Genomic DNA, 19415 nt, shown 5'->3' on the forward strand with positions numbered 1-19415 from the left:
TTACCCTCGAGGGGGCACCACACAGATGCCCCATCCTCTCTCTCCAGGTAGAGAGACCCGCGGCAGTGGCCGCGTGATTTTTATCAGCTCCCCACCTGATGACTGGCGCCAGCTTCATTTGGTTGCCACTGCCACTGCCACTGCCCCCCTCTCCAGAGAGAGAAGGAGGGAAAGAGAGAGAGCGTATTTTGGTGAGAGTATTCCCCCCCCCCCCCCTTCCACCAAAAATGTAGAAAATCTGAAGTTTAGAATGGATTTTTCGGTTCAAAAATCAATTAGCCATGAATTTTAATTGATTTTCGGAAGGAGAATGCCCCAGAGAGCAGAGAGGAGTGAGAGAGAGAGAGAGAGGGATAGTGAGACAGGAGGCTGTAATTCGTTGGGGCACGGTGGCATTCGATGCGGCTGTAAAGTTGCCTCTCCTTCTGGCCGCCAGATCAAGCATGAAAATAAGTTTTGTGGCTAATTTTCGAGGCACCCACAATTCGCTGCAGCAGCAGTCGGCAGCAGCCGGCAGCCGGCAGCCGGCCAGGACTTATTGTCAGGTCTGTGCCGCGTCTGTTTGCAACATGCTTACTGTCAGTGCAACAACAGCAGCAACAACAACTGCAACGCACTGTCACTGTCATGCATCATCAAGAGGAGGCCTCTCTGTGGCACTGTGGCTGGCTCTCTGTCTGCTGTTTGAAAATTATTGCATGTCTCGGGGACGACGCGACTTTGGGTCTTCAACCTGCCAGAGGATGCAGCAGCCTCTGTCTCTGTCTCTGCCTCTGTCTCTCTGTCTCTGTGCCTCTGTGCCTCAGTGAGTGATGCGATTATCTGCAAGATTCGCTTATCTACGGTGATCCATCAGTGGATGGAGTCTCCTCCTCTGATGGGAGGCTCTGTGGCCGTGGCTCTGGACTCTGGCGAGATCTTCGTGCAAAAATGCGTAGCCGTACGCCTGCGCGGGCGTCCAGTCTGCTGTCTTCCTTTTCTCTTCATATAAATTAGAATGTGAGCTGCGTATTTGCACGTGTGTATCTGTGTGTATCTCATGGATACATGGATACATGGATACATACTCCTGTGTCTGCGTTTTTAATTTACTCTTTACTCGGGCGGTGGCTCCCACGGTCGAGCGGACATGCGGCCACCTCTGGAGAGGCAGAGGCACCCGCTAGGAGAAGAACTTGCAGCTTGCGGTTTGCCGTTGCCGCTGCTGCTGCCTCCAGGAAGCTCCGAAAGATACTGTGCTGTTTTTTTTGTTGACTTTTGATTGAAAGTTGACACAGCGAAGCGTTGAAAACCACATCCGAAGCCAGGCGAGGCCAGGCCTTTGCCTCAGTCTCTGCCTCTGCCTCTCTGCCTCTGCCTCTCTGCCTCTATGCAACTGAATCTGCCGCTTGGCTCCAATCTCTGGCTCTGTGGCAGGAGTCTATGCCCCATGCGTCCTATGCAAATGCAATTAGTTTTTCTGATTAAGTTGTAGGCAGGCCGAAAAAGTGCGCGCCACTGATGGGAGGCACAGCCGAGGCACTGCCACTGGCACTGCCACTGCCACTGCCTGAACACCAAAAGTACACTTAAGCGCAGAGCACAAGCGACAGACCGTTAAATTGTTGCAATTACGAGAGTTAGAGCGATGTTGCCACTGCCACTGCCGCCATATTTGAGCTGTAAAACAATATGCAAAAAGGTAGGTGCCTCCTGCCACCCCCAGCCACCCCCTGCCAACTCCTGCCGCCGCTCTCGTTTCTATCGTCTGTCGTTTTGTGGGTGTGTATTGTGTTGCAGCGGCAGCAGCTACTGTTGTTGCCACTGCCTGCCTGCCTGCCTGCCTGCCTGCCTGCCTCTGCTTGGGGCAATTGTTTAGCACGCGCTGCTAATTTTGTGCCGCTGCTGCTGCTGCTGCCGCTGCCGCTGCCGCTGCCGGTGCCGTAGCAATTTCTACGTTGCATGCACGCCTCGTTGATTGTAGTAGGTGGAACGATACGATACGATACGATACGATACGATGCGATATACCCCCCGCTCTGCTCTTCGAGGGTGTCCACATGCCACATCCCAGTGGCAATCATTTTAATAGCAGGCTTCTTTCTGTGGTCAGTCTTTCGGTTGCAGCAAGTTCTCTCCCCCTCTCGCTCCTCTGCGGCTCTATGTAATTTATGCCCCACAACTAATTGCATTTGAAAGTTTAAACTGCAAAAGTCAAACGGTTTTCAGATACGAGATGCATGCCACACACACACACACACACACACACAACCATAGGCATAACCATAAACATAACCATAACCCAAAAAACAAAAACAAAAAACAGCGTTAGAGGCACCAAAAAATGCTGAAACACACACAAATCGGAATCGGAATCGGAATCTGATTTTAGATTCAAAAAAAACCAAAAACAAAATAAATGAAAAATCAGTTTCTCACGCGCTTGTTCCCTCCGCAGAAGTGGAGCTGCGCCATGGATTTCCATTTTCCCTGGGCTCTGGGCTCTGGGCTCTGGGCTCTCGGCTCTCTCATTTGAAATTCATTCGAATTTCATTCGTATTTCAATAACGCAGCAGCAGCAGCCAAGCCAAGCCACAAAGCGATGTTTATCTGTGAGGTTGTTTTTGAGTTTTTGAGTTTTTGAGGTTTTCTGTGAGTAGGCGTGTGGTTCGAATAGTTTTCAAATCGAATGGAATATGGGCTGCGGCTTCGAGTGGCAAGTCGAGTGGTCGAGAGATATAGAGATGGAGATAGGGGGGGGGGACTGTTGGGGAGGGGAGAGCACGTTTGGGGCCAAGGTTCATGAGATAAGAGAATGGGAGGATGGGAGCGCAGCCTCTTGTTGGGGGTGCGATAAGGCAGTGCCAGAGTTTATCAGCAGCCGCAGCAGCGTGTCCAGTGGCTGTGGCAGCAACAGTGGCAGCTGTTTGGAAGGCAAGGCACGCTCAGGCCCACAGATACAGATACAGATACAGATACCCGTTGCGGACTGCCACTGGGGCAGCATTTTTCTGGGTTGTTTTTTTTGAACAAGTTTTGGTTTTGTTTTCGGTTTTGGTTTTTGTCGATTTTTGTCGATTTTTGTTGATTTTTGTTGGCGGCATATTTGTTAAGGTCGCCTCGCGCGCACAGCTGCAACACAGAAACTCGGGGCTCGGGGCTCCACATAGCTGCTGGTCATATGCCACCGCAAAACATGCCATGTTGCATGCCTAATTGCAACAGGTGGCAACACACAAAACACAAAGCACAATCGATGTGTGCAGCAGTGGCAAGGGTTCCTGTTGCAGCAGCAACATGTCACATTTTCTGTCAATTAGCAGTCGCCCCCAACAGCAGCAGCCCCCTCCCCCCCCCTGCCATGCAAATCATGACACCCCCCCCCCCAACCCCCTGAACTGGCAGCTGCACCTGCGCCCCGTTGCAGCAATGTGCTGCATTAAATTGATTAAATTGTACAAAATAATTAGCAAATAATAGCAATTGTCTGGCCAAAAAAGGCAGCAGCAACAATTGCAAAAGTGACATGGGATTTGTGTCTGTCGGCTACTGGAAATCGTTTATCTAAGAAATTAATAAGCAACACAAAAAGATTATAGATATATTTAAATAAATTAAAACACGGCAGGAGAATTATCTGCCCAGAACGAAGCACGAGATACACTTCCTTTGATCGAATTTCACATTCGCAGTTGGGGAATCTTTTTCGGATGAATCTTTATCTTTAAAGGGCATTCTTTCTTAACCCCGAAAAGATACTTGCTGCTCTGCTTCCCTTTGTGGCAAGGCGAGCATCTGTTGCCCTTAAAACCCCAATGCGATTGTACCCTCCTCCTCGGGAAAGAGTATCCGTATCGGGGATCATCAATCAATTTTCGACTTCGATTTCCAATCAGGCGGCTTCCCTTTTTGATATACGAGGCAGGCACTCTCTCTGCTGCTGCTGTTGCTTTTGCTGTTGCTGCCACTGTTTTTTCGGTTGCAGACACGCCCACTTAATTTGCCTCCACGTTTAGTGGGTGGCAACCAGTGCTGTGCTTTTTGGTTACTAATATTAAAACACTTCAATCAATCAATGTCCCGTGGAAAATCAGCCGAAAAGTCTATGTATCGAATATCCATCGAACGCCAAGCAGTCTCGCAAGACTCTCGCCTCCTGAAATACCTGCCCCACGATCCGATCTCAATATTTGCCTATAAGGCCATTAAATATTTATGAACCCCAGACCAGGCCGGACCAGGCCAGGCCAGGCCAGGCCAGACCAGACCAGAGTTTTGTCCAGTTTCCAGTTTTGATTAATGATCGAAACGTCTGTGGCTGTGTTCTGCTTTAATTACCGCAGCAATTAGCAGCTGAAGCTGAAGCCGAAGCCGAAGCCGAAGCTGCCACGCAACAGAGATCTGCTGCTGCTGCCTGCTGCCTGCCTGCCACAATTTGTCATAGCAGCATCTCCTCCAAAAAATCTCCAATCTCTAACGATCTTCTCCGCTATTTTTCCACTCTTTTGCAGACTATGCCCCCGATGAGCCCACGGATCGTCCAGCCCCAAGTCTAACTCCCGTCTCGAGGTAAGTTCCACACACAGCTGCGCTGCAAGTGCTGCAACTGTGCCTCTCTTTTTTTGGCGCTGCCCGACAACCCTGGCCCGGGTCCGGCTGGCTTTGGCCAGCGAGCGCTTGCGCTCCACCTGGCAACCTTCACTAAAGTCTCTAAAAAAAAAAAAGCTGAAGCTGAAACGCATTTTGAATTTAATGCGTGCGTCGAGGACACCGCAGCAGCAGTGGGGAGGAGGCGGTCTCCAAAGAGGGGGAGGGAGATCGATCATGTGTGTGCGACTGCTGCGACTGCTGCGACTGCCACAAGCAATGGGTGATGCGATGGCCACGCTGCACAGTGATGGGAACGTGACTTCTCGCGCGGAAGGCATTGCCAGGCGGCACTAGGAGTGGGCGAAGCTAAAGGCATTGCCAGGTGGCATTAAGAGGGAGAGAAACTATGGCATGGCCACTTACCCTGGAATTGCCAGGTATTGCCAGCAGCTTAAGGGCAAGGGAAGCTGAGGGCATTGAAAGAGAAGCTTCAGCTGAGGGCATTGCCGTCTCCCACTAAAACAGAGCCTGTCTTACCCTCTCGCGTGACTCTCGTGTCACTCTGCCGTACCCAATGCTGCTTTTGGGGAGGCACAGCTGCCATTGAGAGGGAGTGAAGCTGAAGCTGAAGCTGAAGCTCAGGCTCAGTCTCAGGCTCTCTGCCATTGAAAGTGAATGAAGCCTGAGCATTCTCGACAGATTGCCAAGTTTTTGTCATAAAAAAAAACAAAAAAAAACTGCAGCTAAATGAATCTCTGGCCACTTTTCGAAGATTAATTGCTAGCGACAGTCGCCACAGAGACAACGACAGACAGACGGCGACGGCGACTGCGACTGCGACTGCGACTGTAGATTGGAGTCTGAGGCAGCTCTTGGCCAGAGACCAGACCATAAAAATCGGCAGCCACATTAACATGACGTCAACGACAACGAATACGAATACGAATACGAATACGACTGCGAGTACGACTGCGAGTACGAGGTACAACTCAATCGGGGCGACCTTTGGGGCGACCACTTTGGGGACGGGACGGGCCGGGCCAGTGGCGATTAAGGCCAGAAAAGCTCTCGCGGATTTTTTATTTGTATTTTTCATTTCTCGGGAGATTTCTTTTGACACGCCCCAAAAAATACAAAAATACAAATAAATAAAAATAAAACTGCGGTTTGCCGTGCGCTTTCGGTGTCATCACATATTCGTTTTATTTTTTCTTGATTTCTTGATTTTTTGAGTTTTGGATTTTGATTTTTACTCTTTTTGGGGAGTGTGTGGTGTGGTGTGGTGTGGTGTGTGGTGCTGGCGCTTTATTCATAAATCCATCAGCTGCATATGAAATGTAGCTTAATTAACAAAAAAGAGCCCGTCTCGAGGGGCAGAAGAAGAAAAGGCCACTGCGACACCCAGTCGTAGAGCAGTTCCATTCATTCATTCGTTCATTGAACAACGCGAGTGTCTTGTTTTATGTGTCTGCCACACAAATCTTCTTGAATATCGCCCCATAATTGAGTTGGCAAACGAATCGGTTCACTCGGCCCCATCGCCAGCCCCATCGCCAGCTCCAGCTCCAGCTCCAGCCCCCCGAAGCGATTCGAAACGGTAAATATCCAGCTGAAAGAAAGGAACGGGTCATAAACAAACGAATCAAATTACGAGACGAGGCAAACGAAATCAATTAACACCTGCTGCAGATGATGTGGATTGTGGATTGTGGATTGTGGTGGACGGTGTATGGTGGCCCCCAGTCATCGATCAATCGGTGACACGAGCTGCATAAATTATCTCCAATCCAGTGTCCAGTGTCCAGTGTCCAGCGTCCAGTGTCCATCGTCCAGTGTCCGCTTTCTAGACTTCACTGTTGGCCGGCCGCTCTTTCCAGTGTTCACTGTCCGCCACAGCATAATTGTGTGTGTTCTTTGTTGAGGGGGGGGGGGGGGGGGGGGGGGGGGGGAATTAGCATATCAAACGAAGCATAATTGCACGATAATCGACCACAAAAAACCAGAAAAACGTAAGAAAATCAAAGCTCACACAAATATGTAATTAATGGCCTTTGAAGGGGCTTCGCAGCGGCTTCGAGACACCCCGTGGAGAAGTCTTTCTGCCAAAGAAAACGTATTTCGGTATTTCAAGGAAACGGTTCACCCCTTGCCCCTCCGTCTCTAAGAAATTCCAATGAAATGGAAGCTCATTCTAAATATAATACATGCCTTCATGCTATTTGGGGGAGTACTCGCTGAAGTCTCTATGGAAACCACATAAATAATCACTTCACTTCACTTCGTTGTTCTTAGATTTCTCTGCCATTGAAAATCATAGCTTCCTCCTTGTTATGCGTTGATCCACCCAGAGAGACACGTTCTTGCCTTCTTCTGGACATCCTCTTATCTGTTATCCCTGGCACCCTCTTTCTCTGTCTCGCCCAGCGACAACCCCAACGAATTTCGTGGACTTTGGCGCGTTTTGCATGCGTTTTGCATGCGTTTCTTGACGCCTGACGCTCGCCGAAAGGCGGCTGCCTGCTCCTCCGCTCTACATTCCCAGTCCCTGGGTATTCTCCCCGATCCCCTATACCCGATCCCCGATCCCCGATCTGGTGGACTGGACTCTTGGACTCTTTCGATCGTATAATGCAAAGTGACAGCAACGGCTTGTAGGCAATCAAAATGCGAGCCAAAACACGCGCAAAGTTTTCAATTGCAGGTTGTTGTTTTTTTTTTATAGTGTCGTTGTTTCGGTTTTCCCCTTGCCGCAGGTTGCTGCAACTTGTTGTTGTGGTTGTTGCATACTCCACCTGGCAGCAACGAGGCAAATTGAAAGAACTTGTTGCAGTCAACGCGGTTCAAAAATTGAATGCTTTGCACTTGCATTTTTGCGGTCACACACAGAGCAGCACCACAACCAGAGGCACCACCAGAGGGGGACTTCGACTTCGACTTCGACTCCGACTCCGACTCCGACTCCGACTTGGACTTGGACTGGCGAGTGCACTTTCGGTGGTTACAACTATTGATTACATGCCACGGCAACACACAGCTCACATTACGCCACACAAAATGCGGGTGTTGCACGCCTCCAGTCTGCATTCTGCAGTCTGGAGTCTCCATTCTGCCACTCTGCCACTCTGCCACTCTGGCATTCTGCAGTCTCCTTGGAGTCTCTCTCGCTCTCTCTTGCTTGTAATTAATGCGGGAGCCTGCGCTGACATTTTGAGAAATTTATTGCTGCAAGTGGATTTATAGTCTGCGACATTTTATAGGCTGCAACCACAGAGGTACACAGAGGTACACAGAGGTACACAGAGGTTGCACCGCGAAGGAGAGGATCCCGTGCGATCCCTCCAGGATCCTTCCTTAATGCTCATCATGTGTGCGCGCGCGCATATATAATTTGTGCCTGGCTACCCGATAATGATCGGCCTTTCGGCATAATAAATTTTACACAGAAACAACTGAAACAACAGAAACAACAGAAACAACACCGGGGAAAAACGTTAAGAAACTTTCAACTTGTTTTTGCGGCAGGCAAAGGCTGGCTGTAGGTTGGCGTCTTGCCCCAATGTATCTGCCGCTTGCAATCTATATTAATTTTTATATACAGGAGACGAGGAGACGAGGAGGCGACGTCTTTCAGGGAATGGGTCACGCCGCCACAGCCGCCGCATGCACTTTCATAAATGCCAAAAATTTCACCTGCTTTCACAAAAAGATGATTAAAAATAAATACTCCTCGTATGCAGTCCGTTCCGCGATCCCTTTCCGCCGGGCCCGCGCTCGCGAGAGATATCTTCAAAGTGCAGCCCAGTGGATCGGTGGATCGTTGGATCGCTGGATCGGAGTCTGAGAACGAATCCCTCCGCCCCAAAAACTTGCTTGATATACGATAATTTCGTTCTGATAATGTGATGGACAGAAGGCTAAGAAAGGGAATGGGAATGGGACTGGGAATGGGAATGGGCATGGAGTGGAGTGGAATGGAATGGGGGATTCCAGTGGAGGATCTGGATGTTTGACCCACTTTGAAAGATCCACTCCACTCCCGAGGCGACTCCCAGTGCGTGAGTGTTGAGGCCCACAGAAAGCGTTTAAGGCTAATTGCAAAAGATCGCTTTTGACTGATAAACGATGGAGCAATCGAGCAATGGAGTGAAGGGTGAAGGTGAAGGTGAGGGAGGAGTAGGCGGACGAAAGGGTTTCGCGTCTCTCTCCCTCTCCCTCTTGCTCTCTGGCGCTGACCCCAAACCCCAACAAAAACAAAAACAAATACGAAAGCGCGCTCGTGCTTAATGATGATTGCTGTGAGACTGCGGCCCTAGAGGTTAAAAATTAAATAATTTCCAAGTTGGAGTCGAAGTTTTTAGCCCAAAAACTGATGCCCAAGCCAAGTCTAAGTCTATGGCTAAAATGGCAGGCGTTTCAGCCATTCATTTTCGACCGTACCGTACCGTACGTTGGCCATATATAATTAGCATGAAATGAGCGTCAGGGATCTTTCGCTCTTGGCGCTTTTTGGCTTCGTTTTGTGGCCGCACCGGGCCGGGCCCGGGCCCGGGCCCGGGCCGTGCTGGCCATTCTTCAGAGCTCCGCTGCGGAGCCACACATCTTTATGTTAATTCAGCAATTAAGCAGCAAATCGTGTGCCTAATTATGATAAACTCTTGCAGCGAGCTAGTGGAAACATCACTGTTTTGAGAAGGAAGTGCCACAAAGCGAAGATTCATCCCACTCACATCACATTCGGAGTGGCAGAACAGAAACAGAGACAGCAACAGAGACAAAGACAGAGATAGAGACAGAGACAGAGACGGAACCCGTTTCGTTCTCTGTGCTGCCCTTGGAGGAGGCGCCTCGCCTCGCCTTGCCTTTCCTCCTCTTGCATTCGGTTTGGTTTGCCGATAAAGCGGCAATGGTTTAATTTAGCTGCAAGGAACAGCAGCAGCAGCAGCAGCAGCAGATGACGACAGGATCGTTGGGCCCACCGTTGGGCCTACGTGGAGTGGAGTGTGTGCAACGTGCAACAGAAGCAGCACCAGCACCAGCAGCAGCAGCAGCAGCAGCAGAGGGGCACTAGCAGCAAAACAAATGTGTCTGTATATCGCTGGCTAAATTGACTTTGATCACGCGATCGCCCTCTGGAAGAAGAGCCTGGACTCTGGGTATCGGGCGCGGCCTTTTGTGGCGTCCTCAAACGGAAGTATGCTAAGCAACTTGTTGCTGCCACATGCCCCCTATGCAACGGGCAGCAGTAGGAGCAGCTGAAGGTGTATATTGCAAAAATAATTACATTTGATTGTAAAAGGCCCAGGCGTCTGCGTTTCTAGTAGGAGACCAGCGACCAGGGACCACGGACCAGGGACTAGACGGCCACTTGGACCGACTCGAAGTGGAGGCAGAAGCAAGAGGCATGCCAGAGAAAAATGTGCAACATGATTGCAGTTTACAGCCGCAACACAAGCAGCAGCAGCAGCAGCAGCAGCATCAGCAGAGGGAGCAGCACCCAGCACCCAGTGGCAGTGGCAGGCAGCAAAAACCAACAGATAAAATGCATTTACAATTGAATTTGAATGTAATTTTATTTAAGCTGCGGTCAGCCAGGGGCCGCTTGCTGCATGCTGCATGCTGCATGTGTGCTGTTGCAGTGTTGCTCCTTTGGCACGGGAGCAACAATTGGCCAAGAGGCAAGGCAGGAAATTGCCATTATCTGGCATTATCCATTTGGTCAACGGTAGCGGCAGCAGCAGCGTAGGTTGCAGCAGCAGCAGCCCCAATCCGTGGGGCAGTCAATCCGATCTCTCAGATCAGAGGCCTCTCGTCTTAATTAATGATCCCAGTCCCCGCATGGAGCAGAGTTGGCAGCAGCAGCAACTAATTAGCATATCGTTAGCTCGCATATTGACGTCAAATTTGGTTCGGGCCGCAATTCGCAGTCGTTTTCAAAATTACAGTGATCATTTTAATTGCAGTGCGCCAGACGCCGGCCACTGGACTCAGATGTGTATGTGGTCTCCAATTCAAATAAATAGCAACAAACAGCAACAGCAGCAACAGTGGCAACAGCAGCAACAGTGGCAACAGTGGCAGTGGCCGGGCAGTAGTTCATATAATAAATGAGATTTTCATTTGACAGATTGCCAGAGGTTTATGCAGGGTAGAAATACACGAAAAAAGAACACAAGAAGATCTATTCCTTCTCCAAAAAGTAATTCCCACTTACAGATGATATTTGCAGCAAAAAGTACTAAGATATTCCTCATTCTTATGTGGAAATAATCTGCTTGTAGTCTCCCAGTGAACAGGAAGCAAGATCTGCCAACGAATGCTATATCCTCTCCTTTATATAGGAGCTCCGCATAAACTCTGTATTCCAGATACCAGGAAAAACAATTAAGAGTCAGCTTTTCCACTCAATTGGCAGCTTTTCTTGTGTTGCCAGCGAATTGTGAGTGAGTGGGGAGGCGGCACCAGCAGCAAGCAACATGTTGCCGCTGTCATTGGTTGCACAAAGCCAAAAAGAGATAGAGATAGAGATAGAGAGAGAGAGAGAGAGAGGCAGAGAGAAAAGTGATTGTTGTAGGCGTATTTTATTAAGAGACTTTTCAGTGTTTAGTTTAGGTTTTTCCTCTTTCTCTCTCTCCATTCATTATTATCGTATCTTCCGCCACCTTCTCCTCCTCCTCCTCCTCCTCCTCCACCCCCGATGGAGCCACTGTTTGTTGTTGTTTCTGTCGCTGTCGCCCCCTGGTGGGGGGCTCTAAGCAAATTGCGTTTTATTTTATTAGCCATATTTGTGCCTGGTCATGCTTTGTTTGCTTTCCACTTGCAATGGAAGCTCCCTTTCCCTCTCTCTCTCTCTCCCTCTCCCTCTCTCTCTCTCAGTCTCTGGCTCTGTCTACAGGCTGTCTCTCTGCTGTCCATTATCAATGCATATCACGTTGAATGCTGATGTTTATGATGTCGTTTATTGCAGGCAAAGACAAGTCCGAGAAGTAAAGAGAGTGAAGTGTGGCTTAAATGGCGTCAGAGACATTTGCCAGATTAATGGCCACAGCAGTCGTCCCGCTGGAGTGCGGAGTGTGTGTGGGGATTGCAGTCGAGTGTGCACTGTACAGTGTAATCCAGCGCGAGAGTCTGCTGGCAGGGGCAGGGGTAGGGGGGCGTGTCAGCACCAACAATTTGTTTACATTTTAATTTCTGCAATTTTGTTTGGTTAACTTTGTGTGTCGTCGGATGAGAGGGAGGACGGCGACGCCATGCCACAAGAGCCACAAGAGCCACATGGACACATGGACACATGCCTACGAGGCTTATCGCGGCGTCGCGGCTACGGCTACCCCATGTTTGTCTGCGGGGAAAGGGGCTGCCGGGGGGGGGGGGGGGGGGGGGGGGGGGGGGCACGACACTCCTCTGCACTCCATTGCTCCCAATGCTAAAACTTCATCAGGTTTCCACTGTTTCCACGGCTTGCACGGTTTTCCCTGTGTGTTTAATAAGCATGACAAATGCTATGCAAATACAGTGGCAACTCTGTCACGGGGGTACAGTCTGCACTCTGTCAGGGCTGCCAGCGATTCATTTTCATTGAGAAAAGTTTAAGGAAAATGAAAGGTTTTCTTGCATAAGTCCTGGAGCTGCCAGGGTTGCCACTGGTGTACGCTCTTAGCCAGAGTTGCTTCGGCCAGTACACGGTAATGGTGACAATTTTTGTTGTCATCGCTTGGCCATGAATCATATTTCCCTGGCATTGCATTTTCAGTCTTCAGTTTTCCCGCTTTGCTGTTTTTTTCTTCTGTTTTTTTGTCCAGTGCGAACAAAGCCGCGACAGCAAATCTGAGGCTGAGGCCCGGGGCTGGTTTTTTGCTGCCTCTGGTGCTGCTGCTGCTGCTGGTGCTGCTTCTGTGGCCATTGTGTGAGCGCCATTTAGTGGCATTACCGGCGCTGCTTCCTCATTCCCTTAGAGCGTCGGCTCAGCGGCGGCTCATTGTTTAGCGCAATTAAGCAAGTGTCCGCTGCACCATTTCGCACTTGCGTTGGCACTTATTTCAGATCTCATTTACGGGGCATACGACACGATACGACACGCCGTTGTTCCGTTCCACTTTGCCAAACATTTGCTTACAAGCATGTTTCGCTGTCCGATCTTTGGGGCTCGCTAGCTCGTTCGCTCGCTCGTTCGCTCTCTCGCTAGCTCTCTCGCTAGCTCGCTCACTCGCTGTTTGTTTGCGACAAATCCACGAGCGAGCGACTTGTTAGCGCCATGTTTTACTCGATCTGCAAATGATTCCATCTGGAGATTTCCCTTAATTCGCCATTCCACCAACGCCTGGAGGCACGGCACTCAATCCGCCACTTGCGGCATGAAATTAACACTTCATTTAGGATCATTTCACACCAAATCTCTCCATCTTTGACTCCTGGCAGCCATTCTCCTTCGTTCTACCCATTATGCAATATTTCACACAAACAAAAGGAGCCCAAACCGGCGGCATAATATCGAAGATAGGCATACCCTTTCCTTCGTTTAATCTGCCATAACCCATAGAAGATCATAGATGCTCTCAAAACAGATCAGCGATGCAGGTTGGCTGCTGATCCTTCCTTAAGGTCGCTCTTCTTCGTTCCTCTGCTGTTCCAAGTGAATGTACTGTGATCCCTTTAAAGAGTATACAATCTTCTATAGATCTCTATATGCGTATGTGTATGTAAATGCAGTTAAACTTTTGCCAGGCCATAAATCAAAAATCTCGACAACTTCTTCCCTCTTCCCTTCCTATCTCCCTCTCTCTCTCTCTTTCTTCCCACCATTCGTACCAATCCAATTCCCGATTTCGCGTGCTAACAAGACCCGAAAGGCAGCGGCGTAGCTAAGAGAGAACTTTCAGTGGCGTGAAAATTTATGTTTTTTATATTTTTATGAGTAAAAGGAGCGTAGAACAGAAGAAAAGGAGAAAAAAAAAACAAAAGATGGAAAGGCGAATGGCGAAAGAGGGGGAAAAAAAATGTACTGGGTGTAAAGTTTTCTCTTTTTCGTAGTGTAGTGTAGTGCAGTGCAGTGTAGTTGTCAGCATTGCGCTGTTTAATTACCCTAATTAAGAATATTAATTGCCCTTCGGGTGACCCTGTTCCAGGAAATAGAACATGAATTATGATACTCGCAAGCGGAAAAACTTTCTGGCCGTTTTTGCCAATTAAAGTTGGAAAATCGAAAAAGTTCACAAAGGGAAAACTTTAAAGCAGAGTCGAGTCGAGTCGAGTCGAGTCCAGGACAAAGGACAAAGGACACGGACACGGGCACGCACTCCATTAAGCACACACTCGCACACACACATGGGCGATATGCGACAACAATAACAACAGCAATCGCAGGCCACTAACGTGGCACGGGGCACAAGCGTGAGGGCATCGGGGCATGTGGCATGGGGCAGTAGTGAGGACAGGACAGGACAGAAGAGGACAGTGGACTGGGAGACTGGTGGACTGGGAGACTGGTGGACGGGTGGACACAGGTGTCCATGTCGGGGTGGCGGACCCATCAACACCTCCAACCTCTCCACAAACACAGGAGACCACCGTATCCGTATCCGTAGCCGTATCCGTACTCTTTTCATTTTCTCAACACGTAAAGCAAACACGTGACCGTTAAGGACATGGACACGCCGTCTCCTCCGCATGGACTCGACACCCTCTCCCTCTCCCCCTCCCGCTCCCTCACTCTTGTAGTTGTAGGCGCAAATTGCAAACAGAAGGACAGCCAGGAAGGACGACGACAACGTACCCCATAAACTGACGGCTTATGGCAGACAGAGCACAAAGCTCCAGCTACAGCTCCAGCTCCAGTTCCAGCTCCAGTTCCAGTTCCTCTTCTCTGCTCTGCTCTGCTCTTCTCTTGGGGCAGACAGCAGGCGGCAGGGGCGGCGGCTGGGGTGGCGGTGGCGGTGGCGTGCGTGTGTGCACAATATTCATATATCACAAGGATAAGCGCAATGCAGCAAACGTCCTTCCAGACGTGCTGTCGCTCCGGTGCCTTGTGCCTTTGCGGGGCTACTGCCGCTGCCGCTGCCACTGCCAACTGCTTTGCGAGGCATGTGGCATGTACCATGTAGCATGTGTGTCTGTGTGTGTGTGGTAACTTTTAATTATTTGCGAATGTTGGCGCCAGACGGCGATGTGCGATGTGGCGATGTGGCGATGTGGCGATGCGATGCTGACTTGTCCTGTCCCCTTCATTGATTTCTGTTTGCCTGCTTTCCGCTGCTGACCAAAAGGAGCGCCGCAGCGCCGCTTAGAGGGAGGCGCCCAGGACACGGATTCGGACTCCCTCCTGCAGCCACACAATCGGTGCCTGCCCCCCCCCCCCCCCCGGTCAAGGCAGCAGCGTCAACGTCTACGGGCACAGGCAGTGGCAGCGGCAGTGGCAGCGGCAGTGGCAGCCTCATAAACTTTGAGCGCCATAAAATCTGCTGGCAGTGCAATAAAAATTCCCACAGCGGGAGAGTTTGGAGATTGGAGACAGGACGGACGGACGGACACGTTTTGGCTCCCTTCTACGGCTCCGACTCCGACTCCGACTCCGACTCCCGGAGAAACGCATAAAACTAACGCAGCGTAAACGCCGCCGTTGTCATCTGTCTCCTCGTTACTCGTTCGTTGGTTCGTTCCTTTTTTTTTGGCAGCTTCAGCACAAAAATTTATCTTATTTATTTGTTCGACTGTTGGACTGCTGGACTGTTTGACTGAAGGCCAAAGACTCAGCTCCACTGCACTCCATCCACCACACGCCCGATGAACGCCAAAGCCACAGCCAAAAGAAATTGCTGCATTTTGATGCTTGACTGATTGCCAGTCAGGCCATCCATGGGGTTTAGCTTTTATATTTTGTGAGATTTCCCAAACCTAACCTCCCAATCAGCTGGCAGTGATGCGTGGGCGCCTACCGCCCGATCTGGCAACGCCCTGCGGCGTTTAGAGGTGTAGACTTTCGGCCAGAAAGGGAAGCGAGGCGGCCATTCCGTGTAGAGTTCGGGTGGTTGCTAGAGCAGTGCCACTAGCTTTTGTTCGAGAAGCCGCACAGCATTTCTGCCAGAAAGAGCAATTCGTAGCACAAGTTTTCTTTGCCGTGAACTTTGATATTCGACACAAAAACTCCCGTTTCTTTGCTGATTTTCCATTTTGTGAAGTTATCACCTCGAATGTGGGTACGTATCTCTTTTAATGGACAAAAGTGCCATAAGTCTGAGGAAAGTATTCGGTTTTGATGCGGAAATGTGTGCGCCTGTGCGGCAGACAGACGCCAAGCGTGTTGCACACGCGCACGCACACCCCCACACACTCGCACACTCGCACAAGCCTCAAGTATGAGAAAATTGTGTGAAATTTGGTCAGAAAATTGAGGAAAAACCTGTGCAAATATCATCGCAGCTTTTACGAGCCTTTTTGTGTGTGTGTAGGTGTATTTGCAAAGCCAGAAAGTGTGAAATTTGGCCAAAAGATTGTTGAAAATCCGAAGAAAACTTGGCCAAATAATAAGTGAAAAATATTTAAGAGGTTTGAGTGTTTGTTGGAAAGAGTTTTGGTACGAAAAATTCGTACATGTCCGCGACTTTGGCATCTCCAGGCCACAGAAAATATTATTATAATTATATTTAAAATAAATCAATAGAAATAATGAAATTATTCCTAAAATCTCATCTCTTCTCCTCTCCTTTTTTTGCAGTCAATTCGAGTTCATCAGTGCGCCCGCAAGAGCCCTCGTCCGCACAAGATTAACGAGCGGCGCCTCTCGTGCAGCCCCCTTTTGTGGCAGCAGACCGCTGAACGCGATCGCGGCAAGCAGCAGCCGCAGCAGCAGCAGCAGCCGACGACGACGACGACGACGACGATTCCACAAAAAGTTGACCTCATGACGATGGCAGAAGGCACCGACCCCATGGGGCATCATCATCACGCCGCCGGCACACACAATCCGCACTACCATGCCCCCCATCCCCATCACCATCCGCACCAGCCGCACCACCATCCGCCGGGGCCGCCGCCACCGCACCACCAGCAGCAGCACCAGTACCATCCCCATGTCTACCCGCCGCCCCCGGTGGCGGCTGCAGCGGCCCACTCCCACTATGCGGCACAGCTGCAGCAGGGCTATCCGCATCCCCACGGGGGCATGGGCATGCCGCTGGCCTTGAGCCTGCACCAGCAGGCGGCGGCAGCGGCCGCCGCGGCGGCTGTGGCAAGTGCCGAGCAGCAGAACAACAACAACAACCAGCCGTGCGTCGTCAACAACAACATTGCGGCATCGTGGAAGCAGCGCAAGCGGAAGCGCCTCTCGGCGGTGCTCGACCAGCTGCACCACAACCACAACGACACCATCGAGAGGAGCAGCAGTCGCAGCCGCAGTCGCAGTCGCAGCCGCAGTCCCCAGAGTCCCTCGCCACAGGCACAGGCACAGGCACAGCCACAGCCGCAGAGCAATGGCTTGGCCGCCTGCAAGAAGGAGCCCATGGAGGAGGACGAGGCAGCGGAGGATCAGGAGGAGCAGGAGTCCCGCGGTGCGGAGGAGGAGGAGGAGGAGGAGGAGGAGGATGACTCCATGGAGCAGCAGGAGCAGCGGGAGCAGGAGGAGGCTAAGTACATCAAGAGCGAGCACACAGCCAGCGATGGCGAGGAGGAAGCGGCTTCCGCGGAGGACATCTCTGGCGAGGATCTGGAGCTGTCGCACAGCGACGACAACGACGGCAACGACAGTCCTCGCATCAGCATGAGTCCGTTGCAACTGCAGGCTGCTGGTGCCTCCGCCTCCGCCTCCGCCTCCGCCGCCGGGGCTGGTGCTGATGCTGATGCAGCTTCTGGAGCGGCTGCGCCACAGCAGGTCCCCAAGGAGAATCCACTCCATGTGGAAATCAAGACTGAGATCCCCAATCCGTACGATCGCTACTTTCCCATCCACTCGCCGCTGTTCGGCTACTATCTGCACACCACGTACTTGAACGAGGTGTTCCGGCGGCGCCACGATCTCTACCCCTCCCCGCTGCAGCACACGCCCTCGTCCATTGCCTCCGAGACGGAGACATCGCCCCCGGGAGGAGGGGATCGCAAGGGTCTGGGCAACCCGAGCGCCAGCCAGATGCTGCCACACGCTCTCCTGGCGAACGCCTCGCCTCCGCCGTCGCTGCCATCGCCGCCGCGCAGCGAATCGTCAGTGCCCACTGGCGGGGCAAGCAAAGCCACCACCGCCACGAAGACGACGCGCAGCCCCAAGCCCCCAACCGAGAAGAAGAAACGGGGAGCCGCCGCCGACAAGAAGAAGCCCATGCCGCCGCCACAGGAGCGTCCGCTCGATCTGTGCGTCCGCAGTGAAACGGAGATCAAGAAGTACAAATCCTCGTCCTCCGGCGGCAGCGGTGGCGGTGGCGGTGGCAATGCCTCGCCGCCGAGCGCCTCGATGATGCCACCGCCTGCCGCATCGTCCTCTGCCGCATCGATGAGTGCCGCCAGCAGTCTGGAGAGCATGAATGCGCTGTCGCCAGCCTCCAGCAGCCACTCGGGGCACACGCCCATCTCCGCCTCCGCCAGCCATGCCGCCCCGCCATCATCGAACCAGCAGCAGCAAATGTCGCCGTACGCCACCGCCATGTCGGCGGCCCATGCAGCAGCGGCGGCGGCAGCAGCGGCCATGATCAAGATGGAGATGCATCCCCATCCGCACCAGCATTCGCATTCGCATTCGCACTCGCACTCGCACTCGCTCCACCCGCACCACATGCACCACCAGCAGCATCCGCACTCGCACTCGCACCACTCGTCGACGGTGGGCGTGCCCGTGATCAAGGGGGATGTGGCGTCCCCCACCACCAAGGAGACGGTGGCATGGCGCTACAATCTGGACGTGTCGCCCGTCGTGGAGGAGATGCCGCCCGGCTCGGATGTGGCATACGTGTGCCCCACCTGCGGACAGATGTTCTCGCTGCACGACCGCTTGGCCAAGCACATGGCCTCGCGCCACAAGTCGCGCAATCCCGCCAACGACATTGCCAAAGCGTACTCCTGCGACGTGTGCCACAGATCCTTTGCGCGCTCCGATATGCTCACGCGCCACATGCGGCTGCACACGGGCGTGAAGCCGTACACGTGCAAGGTCTGCGGGCAGGTGTTCTCCCGCTCCGATCACCTGTCCACCCACCAGCGGACCCACACGGGGGAGAAGCCATACAAGTGCCCCCAGTGCCCCTATGCGGCATGCCGCAGGGATATGATCACGCGCCACATGCGCACCCACACGCGGTACGAGTCGCGGGGCGGCGACAGGGGTGGCAATGGTCGCGAGAGCCGCGAGAGCCGCGACAGCCGCGAAGGTCGTGGCAACATGGAGGAGCCCCCGCAGGAGTCGCCCCTTCCGCTGATGGACATGAAAATGAACATGAACATGGGCATGGGCATGGGCATGGGTATGGGCATGGGCATGGGCCTCAATATGGGGGGGCATGGTCTCTCGCCCATGAACATGAGTCTCCTGCAGGAGGAGCTGCTGCAAAAGTCATCCGCCCAGGCAGGACTGAGCCTCGGCGGCCCCATGCCCATGGTGGTAAAGACGGAGAGCGCCTAACAGCGGCGGCTGTACCTACAGTATGCGGCAGCCTCGAGGCAGTTCATGACCTTCTAAGACGGGGGGAAAACCGTTCTTATTTTTTTTGATTTTTTTTTTTTGATTACCGGAAATCTCTGCGAAGACTGAGGAAAACCTAATTACTACCTACAGTTTAAAGATATAGAATTACGATCCCTAAAACAGACACAAACACACACAGACACAAGGGAGAACGAAAACGAAGATAAAGAGATCTTAAGATAGAGAGAGA

At 51.9% G+C, this 19415-nt stretch overlaps 1 protein-coding gene across 1 annotated transcript in view; it reads left to right on the forward strand.

The window, feature by feature from the left end:
- The window catches only part of LOC6602312, a 30239-nt gene extending 10824 nt beyond the window's left edge, over nucleotides 1-19415 (forward strand). Inside the window, exons 2-3 of the mRNA XM_026992702.1 lie at nucleotides 4491-4548; nucleotides 16277-19415. Coding sequence (XP_026848503.1) covers nucleotides 16463-19162 — 2700 coding nt within the window. The 5' untranslated portion in view covers nucleotides 4491-4548; nucleotides 16277-16462 and the 3' untranslated portion in view covers nucleotides 19163-19415. The remainder of the gene's footprint in view (nucleotides 1-4490; nucleotides 4549-16276) is intronic.

Source organism: Drosophila persimilis, unplaced genomic scaffold (genome assembly GCF_003286085.1).
Source record: "Drosophila persimilis strain 14011-0111.01,24,50 unplaced genomic scaffold, DperRS2 tig00000780-arrow-arrow-pilon, whole genome shotgun sequence".
In the NCBI taxonomy this organism is placed as follows: Eukaryota; Metazoa; Arthropoda; class Insecta; order Diptera; family Drosophilidae; genus Drosophila; species Drosophila persimilis.